At 46.2% G+C, this 21,648-nt stretch overlaps 1 protein-coding gene across 17 annotated transcripts in view; it reads right to left on the bottom strand.

Annotated features, from left to right (window-relative positions):
* Positions 1-914: 914 nt before the first annotated feature.
* Positions 915-21,648, bottom strand: part of TRIM9 (tripartite motif containing 9) — a 128,614-nt gene continuing 107,880 nt past the window's right edge. For 6 of the 17 annotated variants that reach the window (XM_073350161.2, XM_073350162.2, XM_078853417.1 and 3 more), the window contains 6 exons: positions 15,101-15,289; positions 11,899-11,940; positions 11,093-11,116; positions 9,282-9,585; positions 7,262-7,424; positions 915-3,094 (listed from right to left, as the gene is read on the bottom strand). In XM_073350161.2, coding sequence (XP_073206262.1) covers positions 3,032-3,094; positions 7,262-7,424; positions 9,282-9,585; positions 11,093-11,116; positions 11,899-11,940; positions 15,101-15,289 — 785 coding nt within the window. In that variant the 3' untranslated portion in view covers positions 915-3,031. Of the gene's footprint in view, positions 3,095-7,261; positions 7,425-9,281; positions 9,586-11,092; positions 11,117-11,270; positions 11,461-11,898; positions 11,941-15,100; positions 15,290-21,648 lie in introns of those variants that run through there. The other 11 variants (XM_073350165.2, XM_073350167.2, XM_073350168.2 and 8 more) reach the window with 5 other exon arrangements.

Below are 21,648 nucleotides of genomic sequence, written 5' to 3'. Positions count from 1 at the left end.
GTGGTCAGTCCTTACTGTGCTTGTCCAGCCGAGAAAGTTGGGACCCCCCTCACAGGAGACCCTCCCGCGGGTAGAGTGTCTCCTCCCTAATGGATAATATCTCGTGCCGTCTTCTTCTCCGATACAGCTACAGACTACTGGCGCGTAGCCCAGTGTGTGTGTCTGTGTGTCCCCTCTGTTCAGAGACTTTCTTGGGGTATTTTGTCTTTGCAAATGCTCAAGCCTGCATCTTGGCCAGGGGCTTGCGCTGGCCCCATGGATATTGAGTGAACTCAGTGCTGACTGCGTCAGTTCTGTGACCTCCCCTGCCTCAGGTGACAAGTTTCACTTCCAGCAGTTTTGGAGCGCAATAGCCTACGTGACATCACTCTGAAATGGTTTCCCGTACGAACATCTCGCAACAGCCACGACGATCAGCTAGTTCTTAGTTTTCGGCAGGGACGCCACAAGACATCCTGCAATGAAACACTGAAAAGACGGTCGGCCACAGGGTAATATATCTGCCCGGGCATGTCTGCACTGTTGCCACTGCGGGCTTCCCAGGGGCAGTTTCTGGAAAGGAGGAAGTGGAGAAGTGAGTCCTGCCGGCTCCTGCTCTCTTCCCTCTCCCGTGTGGAGCCCACACACCAGGCCCAGCTCCATTTGCTCCCTGTGCTCTGTGTACGGGGGGATCCTCCCCAGCCCCTCGCCCTGGCTCCTGATCACACCTGCTTACACCTGCTTACCGACACACTCGTCCCTGTGTCAATGACACTGATACGCAGGCCTCCTTCCTGGGGTCACAGAGAGCGTAGGAGGTGGCCAGCTGGCCTCTAAGTATCTCCTGCTCCGAACACAGGAAATTCTGTCACTACGGTAAATACCCCCAGTGACTGCACAAGGAAAACCGAAAGACACTCGGGGGACCCATGCAGTTCTCTCATAAAAGTCATTTATTAGAACAGCAAACACTTTTCTTTAGTACAGCAGCTGTACGCAGCTAGGATTGCAGTACAGCGTCAGCTATGTGTTACAAGTCACTAGAAATCTAATAAGCATCACGAACATCATAAAGAACTGGGAATATAACGACTATGAAAAACGAGTCCACAGTGGCCCGGCAACTGAGTCTCATAAGAAATTAAACAAATAACAGATCAGCGTTGTCCCGCAACACAGCTCTTCTGTAGCTGAGATAAACTAATAGGTTTAAATGAACAAGATAGCACCCATTCAATAAATTAGGTAAACTTAATACTAGAACAACAATATAACAAATAAGAACATTCTAAATAGAATGGTAAGCACTAAAAGGAAATGATTATCTATTTACATATGTCTTTTTGCTGGAATATTATTCCATTAGCTTCCCCTCCCACCCCATCCCCAGTTCAACTAACTATGTTTTTTCAACAAACCCAATTGCTTGGCAAGTTGGCAAATGGTTGGGCAACAAAATGGAATCTTTCTCCAGCCCCTGAAACTAATCTAGAGAGTATCATCAACCAAAGGAAAGCGTAATAACATGCGGCATGCAGTTTCTTCACTACAGAAACGGTAAAAGTTAACGTTCTGGCATTTAAACACAGTGGTAATCATCTGTCGTTTTTACATGTGACATTTGTCTGAATTACCAGAAAGTTAAGTTTGTGAATGGAAGCAGAATGTAACTCGAGTTGATGTTAGGCACAGGTAGGCATGGCAACAAGCATATTTATTCCTGAGAATGTGAATGCCATGGACTGTGATTCCAACTCTCTCTTTCCTCTTCTTGCTCTGTTCTCTCCTGATCCCCAAGTGATGCTAACCTCAGAACAGAATGAATCCTCTCTACGAAAAAAAGGACACTGTCGGGTGGTTTTTTAAGGCTAGGTTTTCGCTGTAGCTATAAAAAAATAAATGCTAATATCAAAAGGGCCAACTGCAGGCCCTGTGAGATATGGCAGCATTGTGTCAGCTGGCACCGTTATGTAGAGTGCAGATTATAAAGCCACTAAGTGGGTGCAAATGCTTGTATCAAGTCCTCTCGCAAATCCACACTGCCTTGCAGTGCTTGGGAACAGGAGGATGGTAAACAGCCCGGTCCACCTACTGAGCTAAACAGAAAAGCCTTTGGAAATGATAAATTATAGAACCAGAGCTGTTCAATTAACATCTAATTATTCTACTGAAACCAAGTGATCATCACATCAGAAATGTAATTATCTTCTCAGGCTACCTATCCATCTTAATTACAGTGGTCTGATGAAGCCCTGGCAAATCTCTTGGTATTTAAAAGTAATATCTTTGGGCCAAATCCTGCCCAGGGATGCATTGACTTCAGTGTGAGCCACATCCACGTGTGAGGGAAGAATTTGGCCCTATCTGCTATAATAGATATGATGGTCTCCCAATACTTGATGCATTCCACCTGGCTCTGTATAGACTAACTGGTAATCCAAGACCAATGTCTACAAATATGCTTGAGGGTGCTCTACAAGAAAGGCCACAGGGAAAGTAACATCACCGGAGGTAATTTGACTGGCATCAGAAAATGCTTGCCCACCAAGGGTCCTCCCCCTGCTCCCAAGTCTCTCCTTGGTTTCTTTAGACAGCATCTTTTGTCTGATGTATAACTCAGTCGAAAGTAATTGGAAGGGTTTCACTTGCGACGGCAGCAGCTAAACTGGTCAACAGCAACCACACTGTTATGAGGAAATGAAAAGCCCACATTTAAAAATAATAGCAAATCAAACCAATGACCCAAACCGAAAAGCTGACACAGAATAACATCTCAGGCTAGCTAGGTACTTTATCAGCCAAAAGAGCTAAACAGCAAAGCAAACACGCACAGTACAGTGCCAGAGAGTCGCCAAGCGGGTTTGCCGTGCGGTCGTGGAGTACAAAGACTGGAGAAGGCCAGTTTCTTCTCTTCTCGTTTTTGTTTCTTTTTTTGGTTTTCCAGTTACCAGCTGACCAAAGATTCCCCGGCTCCTAGGAGGTCTCTTCTTCACAAAGTAAAGCAGCTCTCTTGACTCATCCTGAGAAAAGGCAGCTGGCTTCAGTAGTCTCATCACTGCATGGATGCCCTGGACGTATAGAATTCAGGGACCGGCAAACCAGTGTGGAGAGTCACCTGCAACGACAGCCCGGTTACCAGAGAGCAATCGGCATTCTTACGCACCTGGGGCTAAATCCCGACTTTGCTTACGTGAGTAAGGGGTCTAAACACCCCGTGCAAGCAGCACCGTGTGCAGCTGGTGTTCTGCTCTGGCATACAAGCGTGCCCTGGCTGCTCTGCTCGACCAGTGAAACAGGCTGCAGGCCACGGCGCATCAGGGCTGTGGCGGACCCGCAGTCCCTGGAGCATGCGTACGGCCATCAGCAGCGCATGTAGCGGCAGCAGGAGCAGTGTGAGAGGAGCAGCACAGAGCGCTCGGCAGGACACGCCTCTGGTGTCATTGTGGAGGCGCACGGGCTCCCTGCCTGGACCTGGCTGATAGTGCACAGCTTGCACCATTCTCATCCCGCGAGGATTCAAGCTCTGGTTCCCATCTTTAAAAACCACCAGTCTTCCAAAACGCCCAGAGGAATCTGCAGCGAGGAAAGGTCCTCGCTGGGATAGAGGGCAGCCAAGTGTATCACTGGGAGCCCTGGGCCCCTGGCCATGCATCCTTCCCCTGTAATATTCATCGTCTCCATGCTTCTCCTCCTCGTCCCCTCGTTTGGTATTCCCTGCTGCTGCCTCATGCCCAGTGGCGTGTTCGCTGCCTGCTCCCCCTTGTACCCGTGGCGCCGAGAACACCAGAGATGCTCTCCTGACATCTCTGGCAGGCCTGTCCTGACACGGTGCCTTTAATTCCCACTCATCTTTCCATCCCCGTGCAGAACCAAGAGCAGGACGCAAGGCAAAGGCCACAGAGCAGGAAAGGCTGGGTGGCACCAGAAGAGCATCACCCACATGTGGTCGGTAATCAGAGGAGCAGGGATCACATGACTGGGTGCACTGAGCTCCAGGAGGAAGGCTCTGGGGGGATGCTGGGTCCCTAGAACAACTGTGGGCTCCAGAAATTCTGCCTGCTTCCCTGCCCTTAGCGCCTCTGCTGTGTTCCAAGGCATCACTGGTCACCGCTGGTCTCCGGCAGCAGCAGGTCCCCTGGTACCATTTTCTCTGGGCGGGAATACAGACATGGGAAGGGGCTGTCCCCTCATTGATAACTGAGCATATACAGATGCAGCAATTGCGTCAGAACAAGGAGTATGCAATGGAGAGGATTTCAAAGGCACAAAAAGGAATCAGGCGCCCAACTCCCTCACTCCCCTTTGTGTCTGTGACAATCTCTGCAAATACACGGGAGAGAACTTTCTATGCACAGATTTCACTACAGATCCAGGGAATACAGAAGAGCACTTCTCTTTCATCTGTTAGGACATACGTATTAGAGAAACCGATATTTGCTTTTCTCTGGAAAATGACTGACAAAGAGAAGACTTCATCAGTCAACCAGAGAGATGGCCAAACCACTGCTGGATTTCTGTTTAGGGAAAATAACCCATCTGGTTGTTTGAAGGGTTAAAATCCATTGCTGATGTAATAACCTGGTATATGGATTTGTGTACAGGCCCGAAGTCCAGAGTTTGGTCAAGAGGTCAGAGGCGTAGCAATAGCTAAGAGAAAGCAGAATAACCAAAGATAACCTTGCTTTTGCAAAGATATGCCTGGTCAGCAAATGCCAGATGTTGGGGTCAATAATTGTGTCTTATTCAAAGTTGCAAATAGAATAAAGAAGCCCTGTTTCTGTTGTGTTAGTTTCTTCTGTAGGGAGATGTTCTTCCCACACATCCAACCTTGAGTTTATAAAAGGTTCAAACATGCCAGTATAAGATATGGCCTCCTCCCACCTCCCTTTCCCAGGAACCAATGCCTGCCTTAAAACACAAATAAGCAACTTGAAAGACAATCTTTATTGCCATATACTTTCACTGTTTCTTTGTTTTTAACCCTAGATGTGTATCTGTTGGACAATCAAAGGAGCTACTTCATTCCTATGGACCCCAAATTGAATTCAATATATATTCTGTACAAATACATTTATTAAAGTACTAATTAAATGCTAAATGTTAATTTGTTAACTTGAGATCATGGGCGGAGACATTAGGTAACCTTTTGACCATTGGCTACTGTGCTATCATGTCTTGCAGCTAAACCTATCTGGGGGTGTGGAACTGCCTACCCTGTCACTTTCCCCGCCCATGGAAAATCCATATATTCCATTGTAATCAATTGATTGACAGTGTCTCTGAACCTAATAAGCGAGGTGACACTCCGTCAGCGCTGTACGTAAAAAACTCCTATGCTTGACCTCTACTCGGTGTGGATTTATGTCCTTCTTTGTTCTTGTAATTGGCTGACTTACACTCTCAAAACCTATAAGGATTGCCAGTTTTTGTGAGCAGTGTAACAGAGTTTGTAGCTTGCTTTATTGTCTAGATCACTGATATGCATACAACTGTGTAGAGTTGTCCCTTCTCAGATTTATTCTCCTTTCTGCACAGTTTAATTCTCACATTCATCATGGGAAGGAAGCATAACTCATTTCTTTACTTTCAAAATAACGTAGAGGTTTTAGAGTCAAATTTATAAATGAGTTTATCCAAAATAAAGTCTTCTGAATCCTAACAAAGCCATTTGAGTTACTCACACACCTTTGGGGGAAAAGGATAATGAATGTCTTGAGTTTATGAGCAGTACTTTTATCAGCATGTCCTTGGGCTTCTCTATTATTTGGGGATTTTAAACGTTACCTCTTCTATTGATCTGTCAGGAAGCAATGGGGTTTGATAAATATTCTCTTCTCTTGGGACAAAGTAAAGGATGCAGAGATGGGAATTAAACTCATATATATATTGTATATTTATATCACACCCATGTACACATACGAGTACCACAGAGTGTTGAACACACGGTCACGGCTCAATATAAAATCATAATGTTACTGAGGACTGTGTTGCTTAGCAATTTAATAATGGTATTCAGAATAATCACCAGAGTCTCAGATCTCCATAAAATCAGGTTAACGCTGGATCAACTGTGAAGAAAGGGCCAGGCTACGGTTCTTAGAGCCTGTGGGGCACAGAGATGGGGGATGCCCTTTATTCAGGCATAATGCTACCCCAGTAGATGGGAAAAATTCAATCACCAGCTGCATTCGCTCCGCCCCTAGAAAACGGGACGCAAAGGCTCCTCCCAGGGCTGCTCTCCTGCCACTACAGGTATGTTCCTGGGCAGGCTATGCCTACAACCTGCCCAAACAGCATGGTGCAGTAATGTTTGCACTTCTAGCCAATTCCCCCTTTATGCTCAAGGGCCTGATCCAAATCCCACTGAAGTCAATGGGACTCTGATTCATGGGTGCTGGATAGAGCTCATGGCTGCATTGTGTCTCTCTCTCCTGCCGAGGGAAGATTACCTTTGATGTCCATAATATAGTCCCAAATAAATAACGGAACCTACCACGTGGGCACCTCATCAAACTGCCTGAAAGGTCCTGACTTAACCGATTCAAGCTTATTTCTTCCTGGCATCTTCTAGGAAGATTTTAACAAGCCTTTGGCAATGGTGCAGCGCTCAGAGAAGCAAAGGGTGATAAAGTGGGCTGACCAAAACCAGGCTCAGTGAGTGTCTGCCGAGTGAATGAAACCAATAACGCTCTGAAGAGGACAACAAGGGGGATGGAAGCAAATAAAAACTGAGACTAAAAATATCAGAGTAGCTCAGAGCAAGACAAATATTAAACAGTCTTCCAGTCTTCATTGCAGAGATAGAGTTCGTGAATGGTCAAGAACTCAAAGGAGAGCCTGTGTTTGAAACTGCTGTGTGCGGAACAGGATGCAGAACATCCTTGGTATCACACAAGTGCATTTTAATAACTAGTGCGATTCCTGGAGGATGCTGATAAACTGAGTGGCCAAGCTCCTCCGAGCCAAAGGCAGCGGCACTCCTGTTCTCCTGCCATCCATGGGAGAGAAGAAGTATAAGGAACAAGCTATGCGCTGTCCAAAGGCACATCTTGACGTCAGTGGCTCACCAGTGAGCTGGATCATTACATTTAATCTTCCAAACTGCCCTGTTCCACAAAGGCTCTCACCCCTTCTAGCAGCTGCTGAGGTTTTTCTTACATTGTTGAGAACGCTCTAGCGGATAAGAATGGTGCTAAATGTACAGAAAGGCGGGAGGAGTTCGCCATCAAGTTCAGATCTTTCATACGCTGCTGTTGTGAAACCGCTTTGACAAAGCACATACCTGCACATTCCTGTTCAGACTGACGGCAGGGAAGAACAGGCCCTCCATGTTCTCAAAAGCCACAGGACCTTGCTGATCTTCGTTGATGGAAAACGTTAGGGTCCTCCTGGTTAAGTCAAGGAGCACTCCAACCGTGGCACCTTTTGTTATTCCCCCTTCGGTCCTGTTGGGGAAAGAGGAAGTCAGATGATGTGCATCACTTAATGCCATCACAGTCCTTGCTACAGAGTTTGTACAGAATGGCTTCCCTGAAATGCACAAAACAACACCCCTGATCAGAGCCGGATTTACACCTTACGCATCGCTAGGCACAGCATCTTCAGCGCCCCCACGCCTACAGCTGGCCTTTGTGTTCCACAGTTTTAGAGAGGTATGGCGCCCCTAGAATGCCGGCGCCCCTAATTTGAAATCCAGCCCCGTCCCTGATTCCTGGCAGTCTTCAGTGAAACAGTGTAGTCTAAAAACACTTCAAGGGACAAATACACGTGTACACACTAACTGCACAATACTGTAGCCTAGTGATGATGGGCCAGATTCTGCCCCTTAGATACAAACACGGGGCTCCCATTATCTTCAACGGAAGCGTCTGCAGGGAGGTGTGTCTCAGGGCGGAATTGCGCCTCAGAGGACAATCACATAGTTTGCAGAGACTTGGGAAAAAACTGGCTTCTCTGAACTTTTAAAACAGCGGCTCAGCCATTCATAAGGAGTCACCTGGGAAGTCAGTGGGCGTTTGCCAGGCTGAGGAATGAGTATGGATCCCCGAATTTGGCCCAAACTGTGGATTACTGAACCCAGGATAAAAGTAGTAAGGCAACCATTACACAATCAGAGCATCTCCGGGAATCGTACACACTAGTGCCGTAAGACTGTGCCACACGCCAAAGTCTGGTGTTCCACAACACATAACGAACATCACAGTCTATCACCACTTTTAAAATTCTAGTCTGTATTACTACGGAGTCTCACTTTTCACTTAGCAGCTGAGGCCCTGATCCAGCTCCCATTGCAGTCAATGCAAAGACTCCCAAACCCGATGGGTGAATCCCAAGGGCCATAAAATAGCTTTGCACTGTACAGGGAACTCTTGTTCCCATGTTAAGATTGAGAGTAACAATGGATAGCCTAATGGACCCAACTTAATACCATTACACGTTCCTCCACCGTATGGTGCCCGCAGACACTGTCCCTTGTCCCTTTCCCTCCAGGTAAGGAAGGGTCATAGGGAATTATGTGGAGGGAACATGTAGGAGACACAAAAGGGTAACATGCTGTCACTTTAAAAGTACGACAGAGCCACAGGAGCTATGAGACCCCCTCCAGAGTGTATTCTAAGATGGTTGCACATGCCAGTCTCATCTCAAACACAAACACAACCAGAATAATTCTCTGAGCTCAATGCTAATGGCATCCAGGTGGGTCTCACCCACCTACAACCCCCTAGGTTGAGCAGGGCACGTCCATCTACTCATCTGGTCTAGTGGTGGCCAACTGCACTCAATTGTTAACCATACGCTACCAGTGACAGGGCAGAAGAGCCTGTGGGAAGAATGCACTGCTTACAAAATAAGCGTACAATCCTGACACACTGGCCTGCACGGATAAATGGAGACAGAATTTCTACACCTCAGCACAGCACTCTGGATGGTATAAAAGTGATACAGGTTTATTGGCAGGAGTGTGGGATGAGTGCATTACTCATGGGTGGTGAAATGTTCTGCAAGGATAGACGGATGAATGTTCAGAGGACTAGGAAGCAGAGATAGACCAGGATCATTTCATTCTTAGTACAGTAGGTGAAGAGTTCTTGTAGCAGGTACAATACCAAAGATGCCTAAACTGCCCCTAGTTTACGCTAAGCATAAGGACTTCACTTTAGGCTCTAGGGAGCAAATCCATTCCCAGTGTACATGTGTGCAGCTGCCATTGAAGAGTGGCTTACATCAGGGTTGAGTTTGGGCCTTGATCTCTGAGAGAAAGACAGTCTAGAGAAGACCTGATTCCAGGGTTTGTGGCATACCTGTTAGTGTGTGAATTGTTGTGCATGAACCAGCTCCGGTTATTGTCCACATACATTGCCCAGGCTTTGTCGTCCTTTCCTAGCATGACATCCTTGAGGACATCAACACGAGCCACGCCAAAGGCCGGGTCTGGGTGGTTATCGTAACGATCGATCGACAGCTCCCAATAATGGAGCCCTTTGGAAAAGCCAGTTTTCCCCAGCACAACCCTGTCATCATAGCTGTTACAGGTGACAGTCAGGTTGTCATTGGAAAAGAGGATGTCAGAGTGTGCAGAGCCGGGATCGAACGAAAACCAGGCCACTGGAAATACACAAAGGATAGTGGTTTAGTATGGCTGAAACAACCCATTCCAGCAACAAAGCCACACAGATGGGATGAGAAGCACCATGCATCACCTTGCAGGAAGGAAGCTCAACCAGCAGTGGGCTTAGGCTGTGCTTATCACTGTTCTCAATGGTAGCAGATGACAGAACGAGGAGTAATGGTCTCAAGTTGCAGTGGGGGAGGTTTAGATTGGATATTAGGAAAAACTTTTTCACTAAGAGGGTGGTGAAACACTGGAATGCGTTACCTAGGGAGGTGGTAGAATCTCCTTCCTTAGAGGTTTTTAAGGTCAGGCTTGACAAAGCCCTGGCTGGGATGATTTAACTGGGAATTGGTCCTGCTTCGAGCAGGGGGTTGGACTAGATGACCTTCAGGGGTCCTTTCCAACCCTGATATTCTATGATTCTATGATTAAGTACAGCAGGGAACTGGCTCTCTATAAACTCAGAGGAAAGTAGAGAGAGACTGGACTGGCTCAGTAGAATTTACCCATGGGAAAAGGTCTCCTTGCTCACAAATGATCCCTGCGGGCATGGAATCACTGATGGAGGCTATTGATACCTGGGCCTGGCAACTGGCAGACCAGCGACACTAGAGTCATGGAGCCTGATCGTGCAAACTTTTACACAAAGGTTGGGGGGTGTTCTGGTCTAGTGGGTAGGGCACAGGCCTGGGATGCTGCAGAGCCCATTTCTATTCCTGGCTCTGCCACTGACTTGCTGTGTGACCTTGGGTGAGATACACTGCTTCCCTATGTTCCTTCCCACCTGTTGCTGGTCCTATCTATTTAGCCTGTAAGCTCTTTGGGGCAGGGACTGCCTTTCGCTACATGTTTCTACAGCACCTAGCACAATGGGGACCTGACTTTGGTTGGGCCTCTAGGTAGCAGTGTAATACAAATATCAGTAACAGTTACTCTTACGACTAAAGATTACTCATGTGAGTAATGCTTTGAGGTTGAGTGTGGGAAGGAGGATTAAAGATTAGCAGACACTCTGTGTGAGTGTGCGTGAGGGGGGGGAGTGCTTGCAGGTCTAGTAATCAACAGCACACACAAAAATCTACATGGACAGACAGATTGAATGACACCGAGTAACTTCCCTAGCGAGCCCTCAACCTTATTTTTATAAAATCTAGTTCATGTGAGCTCTGAAAAATGTTGAGAACCTCTAAATACACTGCGACTTGGATACAGTAAACCAGACAGATGGAACATCACTTTTTTGACAATACACAGAGTAACAGAATTTCATAAACCACTAGCCACGTTTCATAGGTGATTTGTTCTCTCCTGCGGCCTGTGCATTTACTGTAGTTCAAATGTGAACTGACATATCCACAACACAGTCTCACACCTGGGCCCATATTCTCACCCAAGGAAACACTGCTTGAAAATAAAACAGATTTATTCATTGCTTTGCTGAGTCTTTTCACAGGCTAGCTTGCTTACTGGTTTTATAGCTCAATATAAAGGGTTCCATACCTGCCACCAGTTTTTTAATGTCAACTGTTGTCATTCCAAATGAAAGGCATGCAGGAAAGAAACAGGAAGTAAAATTGGCATTTATTAAAATAAAGAATTCAGAAATATATTTTTGATCACATACTTTTCCATGTACTGCAGGAATCATGTCCTGAAATTTGTTTATACACAGACTCACCATGGGCCTCCACTGTAAATGAAGTGCACTTTAAACTACACTGTGCATGAATCAGTTGGTGAATTTAGCTGAGGTGGGTCATCTGAAAAGGGTTTGCTTTTTCCAAAAAGAATTAAGGGGCCTGATTTTGCAAGCTGCAGAGCGCTTGCGACTCCAACAGAAATCGCCAAGAAATGCAGATTTTCAGCACCTGTAAAAATCAGACCCAAATTCCTGATTCAGCCAAGTCAATGTCTAACTTTGAGTGCATGAATAATCCAATTAGCTTCAATGGGACTAATCATGTACTTAAAGTCTGACACATGCTTAAGCACCTTAGTGAGGTACAGTCCAAATGTATTTTATTTTAAGGATAAAAGTTTGATGGGGAGTCCATTTCCACAGCCCAGTTTCAGGTTTCTCTTTAAAACCAACAAGTGGAAGAACTTAAAATTCCTTTAATACCAAACCAAAATGACTGTTCCTCATTCAAATCACTAGGATGGCATTTGAGAAACAGGGTGTAAAGTAGGAAACAGTCTTTGATTATAGTGAGCTGTTTATTTACTTTGTCAAAAAAAGGCTTAATGTAAAAATAAAAAAATGACCAACAAAGTATGAACCACTTAATTGTAATAAATATACTTGCCTAATTGAGAGTAAGGCGCTGACTGTGTCTCAAAATTGCACCCTATAAAGAGATACTATATTTCACACATCAAAGCTAAGACGTAACAACCAGTCTCACAAAAAATACTTGTAAACACTTACAAAATTATCCATTCGATCCGATCACTTGAGGCCTGATTCATTAAAAGCCAAAGACCATGTTCAAGATTTTCAGAAGTGACTAGTGATTTTGGAAAAAGAACAGGAGGACTTGTGGCACCTTAGAGACTAACAAATTTATTTGAGCGTAAGCTTTCGTGAGCTACAGCTCACTTCATCGTGAGATGTAGCTCATGAAAGCTTATGCTCAAATAAATTGGTTAGTCTAAGGTGCCACAAGTCCTCCTTTTCTTTTTGCAGATACAGACTAACATGGCTGCTACTCTGAAACTAGTGATTTTGGGTACCCAATTTAGAGACTCCTGGAAGGGGTCTGATTTTCAGAAAGAGCTGAACACTTGCTCGCTGACAATCAGGACCCTTTAAAGTGTCACTGGGTGAGAACCTAAAAACCAAAAGTACCCAAAAATCGGTGGACGCTTTTGAAGATCCTGGTCTCTATTTTCATAAGAGTCCAATGGATTGTACTGGCCTCTGAAAAAGAGCCTCTAGCAGCAAAAAGAAAACTTTTTCCCCATTCAGTAAATCTCCTTACGCACGGCACGTTCAAAAATACTGTCCACAACTTCCTCTGGGGAAAGAAATCAGAACAAGATGGGTAGACAGCATCTGACGTAGAGAGAACTTTCTCCAGCGAGAATATCTAGTTATTCTGCAAAAATAATTTGAAATCTACCCCCCCCGCACAAAAAAGAGCACGTGGATTAAGGTTGACCGAGCATTTGATCACTTTTCATGTTAACGTAGGTGAGTTTTATGTAGCTACATAACTCTAGTTTAGCTATTGCCATATTTTAAGAATAATTATGCTACAGGTCCTCTCAGAGAGAGCTAAGCATCATTATACGACATTACACTGAACATTTACTGATGGCATTTGGTACTCATGAAAATTAGAGGCTGATCACTGAGCAGAGCCAGAGTGAGTGTGCACAGGTGCCATGCAACCTCCTTCCATGGTTCCTGTGACATATCCTGGAGCTCCCATGTTCAGCCAGGAGACTGCTCTAACTACTAGCTGCAGACAGCTCCAAAGGGCTGAAACAGGGGATTGCATAGTGTAGGAGTCCACCCCCATCTCCTCTTTTCCCCAGCTTCACTGATGGCCGGGGAGGACGTGGTGTAAAATCCTCCATATTGTCTGCGTGCGAAGGAAGGGTTCTCCTTGCACTGGGGTAATCTGACTAGGGTCATTTACGTCAACTCTACAGCCAGATTCTGCCAGCATCACAGGGCAAAGTGGCTGCACCGCACCAGAGAATTGGGCCCAAATGTATCTATTTTGATAAAGACGCTATTGTAGCTTCATACAAACTGTTCTTCCCATATTAATCCTTAGTGATTTGTCGAGACAAGGGGATATCTTTGCCCCGGGGGGAAAGAAGAACCAGCATGGGAGTGATGCGATCCCATTTTGTCAGACTATGTTAGGGCTGGACTGCTCCGGATGGGCCTGTGACTGGTTTCTATTTGCATGTAAAAAATGGAGGTGTTTTCTCTGTGCCAATGTTTTCCTCTAGCACATTCACACCGGTCCCTCCAGTCAGGGTACATCTTGTGTATTTCTCATTGAACCTCACGCAGCACTTAACTCCTGCTGTGTAAAATGGTGCAATGGTAGCTGAGGCAGTTTTAATGAATCATGCCTTGTGTCCCCTTCCGAAAGGGTTGTTTTTTTCCCCCAAGGTTTCTGGGGTCGACTGTAATACAAATTACCCATCAGCAGGACAAATAAGAACAAAGTGGTCAGATGTGTTTGTAAAAATCCAACTCCTGTCCCCCGTTCCCACCCGCTTCCCAGACCTCAGCCCGTGATCCCGAAGATACACGCTCCACATACAGGTATTAATCAAAGCCGTTACAATAGATCTCAGTACATTGGACACAAAGTCAAAACGTCCAATAACAAAGCATAGTTCAAGCCAGCAGCAGTACAATGAACAACAGAAAAGCACAAAGGAAGAAAGGTTGCTGACAGGGGGTAGGGGCCCCTGTATGTTCTGGCAACGGTCATGCTGCAGCATTCCTCAATCCGAGTTGTGAGATGGAAACAAAATAAAAGGGACCCCACTCTCCCCTTGCTTAACCAGAGTAAGTGGGGGGTCACACCACTGGAGTGACACTGGTTTAAACCTGGCACGATGGGAGAATGAGGCCCTGGGATCTTAGAAATAAGAAATGTGCAAAAAATTGTTCTCCATGATTACGAAACAGCTATGCCTGCCGCTCCTTGTGCTAGTCGCTGTTCACCGCAAGGCAAAGGAGACTATGGCTGCACTTTGCACAGTGAATCAGCCTAAACTTTTGTCACAATCCACTAAAGCAAGGAATATGGAGGCAGGCAGGGTACCTGGTGGGCTGTGCTTGTAACCAACTGTCCTGCACGCTACTCAGAATTTTATTCATGTTCTTATTTCCTCCCCGCTGCAGAAAAAGAGGCTTTAAATATCAGAGGGCCTGATTTTGCCAGGTGTTGAGCACCCACCACTCAAAGTTAAGTCAGAGGGAGCGGTAGATACTCAGCAGCTTTTAAAAAGGGACTGTACCGTCTTCAGATGAGAAGAGTTGTGGCTATGACCCACTCAATGCCCTGCTTGCTTTTGTGTTTGTTAACATATCTTTTTAAAAAGGTCTGTTGGGTCGAGTCTTAAAAAGAGTTGCAATGAACAAATCTTACAGCAGCAGCTGGCTTTCCTGGAACCTTCCCGTATCTCCCCAGCATTCCCTCAGAGGCTTGTGCTAGGCCTATTCCCGTAATTCCAGCCCGGCTCCTCCCTTGGTCATAACAGCTATCACATAAGGAATTCTGCACTGCACCGGGGCTTGCTAATCAATGCCGTTAAATGACAGCGACAATGGTATTGTTGTTACATAGAAATATACACCACAAAGCTACATCATCCAAATTCCCTTCACTTCGGGAGCAGGCCACTGACAAACAGAATAACGTGTCCCCCTGGCATATGAATGTCATGGGAAAAAAACAAAACAAAACAAAACAAATACTTCAGAGCTGCCCAAAAGCACAGATCAAGAGGAAATGCCAGACGTGCTCGGCTCACCGGCTGAATTCAGAGACTGCAAAGAAGAATGCAAGCTCAGCGGGTGGGACGAGGATCTTAGCTCAAAGTAGGATCTCCCCGAGAAGCTGGGTTGTAGATTAAGTGTGGAGGAGAAAGGACTCATTCTACGGAGCTGAAATCTTTCCAAAGGCACTGGAAAAGGGAGGGTCTGTTCTTCTGACTCTGTGTCTAAACGTAAGATCAATGCAAACCCCACATCAGAAATCTGCGGGCTGACTTCAAACCATTACCGGAGCCGAGCCCCCGGTGCAAAACACAGACACTTTAGCATGCATAGGCTCAACATGTGTGCTGGGCAGGAGGTCACAGGAAGTTCTGGAGCACAGATATCACTCAGTAATACCGTATCATTGACACTGTGACCAGTAAACATATCTGGATCTTCAAAAACATCCTTGTGGAGCTGAAGACAAATCTGATCAGCGTTTCTTAGGCTAAATCCTCTTTGTAGCAAATCCTGGAAGGTGTCACAGTAACGTATCCCACCGCAGGAGATGCACATCTTACCATACTTAAGGCCCAGCAGATGTATTTTAAATGCTATCACATACTCTCTTGTTCATTGTACTCCTCATAGGAAAGGGCATGCTGCGCAGGGTTTGTGTTGGGCTGGTAACCTGTCAATGCAGTTCTGCAAGGCTGATCTAAACTGTGTTACTAAAAGTGCCCTCAAAAACCCACCTTACCCAAAGGTGGTACAGGATGGTGTGTTCAACAACATCAAAAGAGCCATACTGGGTCAGACCAATGGTCCATCTAGCCCAGTATCTGGTCGTCCGACAGGGGCCAATGCCAGGTGCTTCAGAGGGAATGAACAGAACAGGTAATCATCGAGTGAACCATCCCCCGTTGTCCACTCCCAGCTTCCCATCTTGGCTAACAGCCATTGTTGGACCTATCCTCTATGAACGTATCTAGTTCTTTTGTGAACCCCACTATAGTTTTGGTTTTCACAACATCCCCTGGCAATGAGTTCCACAGGTTAAGAGTTTCTGGATAACTCTTTGTATCTATCAACACTGACACCTGATCCTTCCAATAGGAGTTTTGTTAGGAGTTAACCCTGTGATCTGAAGGCCTGATCCAATGGCCACTGGAGCTTCTGGGAGTCCTCCCATTCACTTCAATGGGCAGCGGATCTGTCTCACAGTGACTGCAGGCTACCACGCTGTGTAGGTGAGATTTCATTGTCACACCATGGCAATCCAGGTCTTTTGTGACCACCCTATTCTCAAAGTGCACTGTCATTATCCTCAAAAAGAAAAGGAGTACTTGTGGCACCTTAGAGACTAACCAATTTATTTGAGCATAAGCTTTCGTGAGCTACAGATCACTTCATCGGATGCATACTGTGGAAACTGCAGAAGACATTATATACACAGAGACCATGAAACAATACCTCCTCCCACCCCACTCTCCTGCTGGTAATAGCTTATCTAAAGTGATCACTCTCCTTACAATGTGTATGATAATCAAGTTGCGCCATTTCCAGCACAAATCCAGGTTTTCTCACCCTCTGCCCCCACCCCCACAAACTCACTCTCCTGCTGGTAATAGCCCATCCAAAGTGACCACTCTCTTTACAATGTGTATGATAATCAAGGTGAGCCATTTCCAGCACAAATCTATCAACTGCATGAAAAAACTTGTACAGATACAGACAGACATCATCTTCCTTTCCAAATGCAAACAGATGGACATCGTACCAAAAGGACTGAAGGTAAAAAATCCATTACAATCTACATACCACACAGACTATGCTGACAGCTTGTGCCACACGCTCTCAAAGAAACTGCGGAATCACCTGATCAACATCCCCTACAGCAAACAGGGAAAGATAAAGAATGAGCTCTCAAAAATGGATACTCTCAGAAAAAACCAACCTTCCACACAAACTTCCTCGTGGCTGGACTTTACTAAAAATAGACAAGCCATTTACACCACACACTGCTTCTCTACAAAAGAAAAAGGACACTAAACTTTCTAAACTACTACATGCTACAAGGGGCCACAGCAATGGTTCCCTCAACCCACCCAGCAATATTGTTAACCTATCCAACTATACTCTCAGCCCAGCAGAAGCAGCTGTCCTATCTCGGGGCCTCTCCTTCTGCCCCTCCACCCCCACGAACATGATACAGTTCTGTGGTGACCTAGAATCCTATTTTCGATGTCTCCGACTCAAGGAATATTTCCAAAATACCTCTGAACAACATACTAATCCACAGAGGCCTCCCTACCAACATTACAAAAACAAGGATTCTAGGTGGACTCCTCCTGAAGGTCGAAACAGCAGACTGGACTTCTACATAGAGTGCTTCCGCCGACGTGCACGGGCTGAAATTGTGGAAAAGCAGCATCACTTGCCCCACAACCTCAGCCGTGCAGAACACAATGCCATCCACAGCCTCAGAAACAACTCTGACATCATAATCAAAAAGGTTGACAAAGGAGGTGCTGTTGTCATCATGAATAGGTCGGAATATGAACAAGAGGCTGTTCGGCAGCTCTCCAACACCACTTTCTACAAGCCATGACCCTCTGATCCCACTGAGAGTTACCAAAAGCAACTACAGCATTTGCTCAAGAAACTTCCTGAAAAAGCACAAGATCAAATCCGCACAGACACACCCCTGGAACCCCGACCTGGGATATTCTATCTACTACCCAAGATCCATAAACCTGGAAATCCTGGGTGCCCCATCATCTCAGGCATTGGCACCCTGACAGCAGGATTGTCTGGCTATGTAGACTCCCTCCTCAGGCCCTACGCTACCAGCACTCCCAGCTACCTTCGAGACACCACTGACTTCCTGAGGAAACTTCAATCCATCGGTGATCTTCCTGATAACACCATCCTGGCCACTATGGATGTAGAAGCCCTCTACACCAACATTCCACACAAAGATGGACTACAAGCCGTCAGGAACACTACCCCCGATAATGTCACGGCTAACCTGGTGGCTGAACTTTGTGACTTTGTCCTTACCCATAACTATTTTACATTTGGGGACAATGTATATCTTCAGATCAGCGGCACTGCTATGGGTACCTGCATGGCCCCACAGTATGCCAACATTTTTATGGCTGATTTAGAACAACGCTTCCTCAGCTCTCGTCCCCTAACGCCCCTACTCTACTTGCGCTATATTGATGACATCTTCATCATCTGGACCCATGGAACAGAAGCCCTTGAGGAATTCCACCATGATTTCAACAATTTCCATCGCCCCATCAACCTCAGCCTGGTCCAGTCCACACAAGAGATCCACTTCCTGGACACTACAGTGCTAATAAACAATGGTCACATAAACACCACCCTATACCGGAAACCTACTGACCGCTATTCCTACCTACATGCCTCCAGCTTTCACCCTGACCACACCACACGATCCATCGTCTACAGCCAAGCTCTGCGATACAACCGCATTTGCTCCAACCCCTCAGACAGAGACAAACACCTACAAGATCTCTGTCAAGCTTTCTTACAACTACAATACCCACCTGCAGAAGTAAAGAAACAGATTGATAGAGCCAGAAGAGTTCCCAGAAGTCATCTACTACAGGACAGGCCTAACAAAGAAAACAACAGAACGCCACTAGCCGTCACCTTCAGCCCCCAACTAAAACCCCTCCAACGCATTATTAAGGATCTACAACCTATCCTAAAGGATGACCCAACACTTTCACAAATCTTGGAGACAGGCCAGTCCTTGCCTACAGACAGCCCCCCAACCTGAAGCAAATACTCACCAGCAACCACATACCACACAACAGAACCACTAACCCAGGAACCTATCCTTGCAACAAAGCCCGTTGCCAACTGTGCCCACATATCTATTCAGGGGACAACATCACAGGGCCTAATAACATCAGCCACACTATCAGAGGCTCGTTCACCTGCACATAAACCAATGTGATATATGCCATCATGTGCCAGCAATGCCCCTCTGCCATGTACATTGGTCAAACTGGACAGTGTCTACATAAAAGAATAAATGGACACAAATCAGATGTCAAGAATTATAACATTCATAAACCAGTCGGAGAACACTTCAAACTCTCTGGTCACGCAATTACAGACATGAAGGTCGCTATCTTAAAACAAAAAAACTTCAAATCCAGACTCCAGAGAGAAACTGCTGAATTGGAATTTATTTGCAAATTGGATACTATTAATTTAGGCTTAAATAGAGACTGGGAGTGGCTAAGTCATTATGCAAGGTAGCCTATTTCCCCTTGTTTTTTCCTAACCCCCCCCCCCCCAGACGTTCTGGTTAAACTTGGATTTATGCTGGAATGGCCCACCTTGATTTTCATACACATTGTAAGGAGAGTGGTCACTTTGGATAAGCTATTACCAGCAGGAGAGTGGGGTGGGAGGAGGTATTGTTTCATGGTCTCTGTGTATATAATGTCTTCTAGCAGTTTCCACAGTATGCATCCGATGAAGTGATCTGTAGCTCACGAAAGCTTATGCTCAAATAAATTGGTTAGTCTCTAAGGTGCCACAAGTACTTTTCTTTTTGCGAATACAGACTAACACAGCTGTTACTCTGAAACCTGTCATTATCCTGATGCCTGCCCCGACAACCTTTCCGTACGTCATAGGCAGGCAGCTGTGAGCAGAAGCTCTCGATGAAGCTGAGAGCATCCCTTGCCTGGTGATTCTGAAAGCTTGTGATAGCCATGGGAAACCTAAGCTCCAACCCTTATTCTAGTTTGCTTACCTTTCAGAGGACTTCATGGTAACCTGCTCCACCAGAATGGGCTCCAAGTCATTCAGAGCCAGCATGCAGCAGCCCATCCTAGCACAAAGCCTTACATGATAATTGGGTCTTACGATGGGGCCTGGATGCAGCTTGGTCGAATGAGAATATCGAGCTGACAGAAAAGGCAGAGGGACGCTGGGCGATAGCGGAAGGGAAGGAGGAGATGAGATCTGAGCATAAGGGTCTGCAACATGTACACCTGCCTTGATCTTTTGTGTCTGCCAACCCTCCGACAGGGTAACAGCTTTGGAGAAGCCCGCTGTGCTGTCAGACTGCTCCGGCACTCAGTGTCTGGATTAAATTCTGCCCTCACACAGAGTCATGCTGTCACACTTCCGTTAAACCAGATCTAAGGTCTCCATCCCCAGCAATACTGCTCCCTACTGCGGAAGGCAGGTTGCCAGTCAGTCCTGTTGTGTTCTAATCCTCACCTTCTGCACTGCTCAGTGACTCCGAGTTACCTCTTGCCTGGCCTGTCCTTTGCCCTCAGGAAAACCGGCTGTTCGTGTGAGGGTCTGCTTGTGTCCTAATCAGATCTGAGCCGTGCACTGGAACCAGGCCATTCTCTAAGGCCTCTCTTGGAAGCCGGTTTCACTGGAGCTCTAAAACTTCTATGAAATCACCTACTCTGGGCACCACAAAGATAAGAAAAGACAGACCGAAAAATAAACCGGGGGCGGAACCTCATCCAAGGATCTCATCAGCAACCAACGATAGAAAATTAAGTCTGGCTAGTCCACATTTACAGTACCAATGCCCTGTAAACCTGCTAAGGGAGGGTGACATAAATTGTTATCCGAGAACAGACAGGAGACATGTCTGCTTGAATACCTCTTTCTAGGGCTACCCATACAATAACCTGCCACCAACTTGGGGAGATGAAACGATCTCAAGCTATCATGCAGCCGCAACTGCGCTCAGTTCCTTGCTAACAACAGCAGACAAATAGCTGCCATTTTTAGGTCGGATGGTTAAATACAGAGTATGTGGCTCTTCCTGTCTGGGAAACAAAAAGGCGACTTGGAGAATGTTTTTGCTCATCTTGTGGGACTGTCTGCCTAAAATGGCTCTGAGCAATTAACATCCTCATAGCTAGGAGTCCATCCGGCCCTGCTGCAGGCATCTAGCATGACCCTTAAAAGAGCAAATTGTAATCTCTTAAAACGGACAGCAAAATTGCCCTTTCAGACAACCGAGAGCATGTTTATGAGGATTGCCTGTCTGTCAGATTTATGAGGTCCCTACCACCTTAGGAATCTATTGCCTGGGAACAGTCCCATTGGCTTCGAGGAGCACTCTCACGCGTGTGCTTACAGCTAAGCAGGGGCTGAAGTACGGAGCTGGATCGAGGCCTACGTCTACAGATGCTGTGACACTTGAGCTTATTACCCTTGCCCTGTTCATAGATACTCGAATCCCCATGGAACCTGCCTTGAAACTCAACATTTTTACTTTACAAAACGCGCCCTACCAATCTCCTGCAGCTTGGACCGTCCTATTCTTCATGCAGGGTGAAAGTGCCCAGAGAGATGCTAACACACCACTACCTCCTCCCCCCGGTGAGGTTTCCCCAGATCGTCCCCTCTGAGCTGCCTGCCCCACTTGCTCCTCACACTGTCTCCCTGGTTAAGGGAGAAAACTTATTTCACTGCTCCTGCGGCTGTACGACAGGTCGTGGTGGGGGCGTGGCACGGCACATGGTTCCCTAGGTCTATTTCAGCGTGCACTGACGTCAACAGAAAGACTCACCTTGAC

The sequence above is a fragment of the Lepidochelys kempii genome, chromosome 6, assembly GCF_965140285.1.
Source record: "Lepidochelys kempii isolate rLepKem1 chromosome 6, rLepKem1.hap1, whole genome shotgun sequence".
Lineage (NCBI taxonomy): Eukaryota > Metazoa > Chordata > Testudines > Cheloniidae > Lepidochelys > Lepidochelys kempii.
This window is presented reverse-complemented; position numbering and strand designations above follow the sequence as displayed.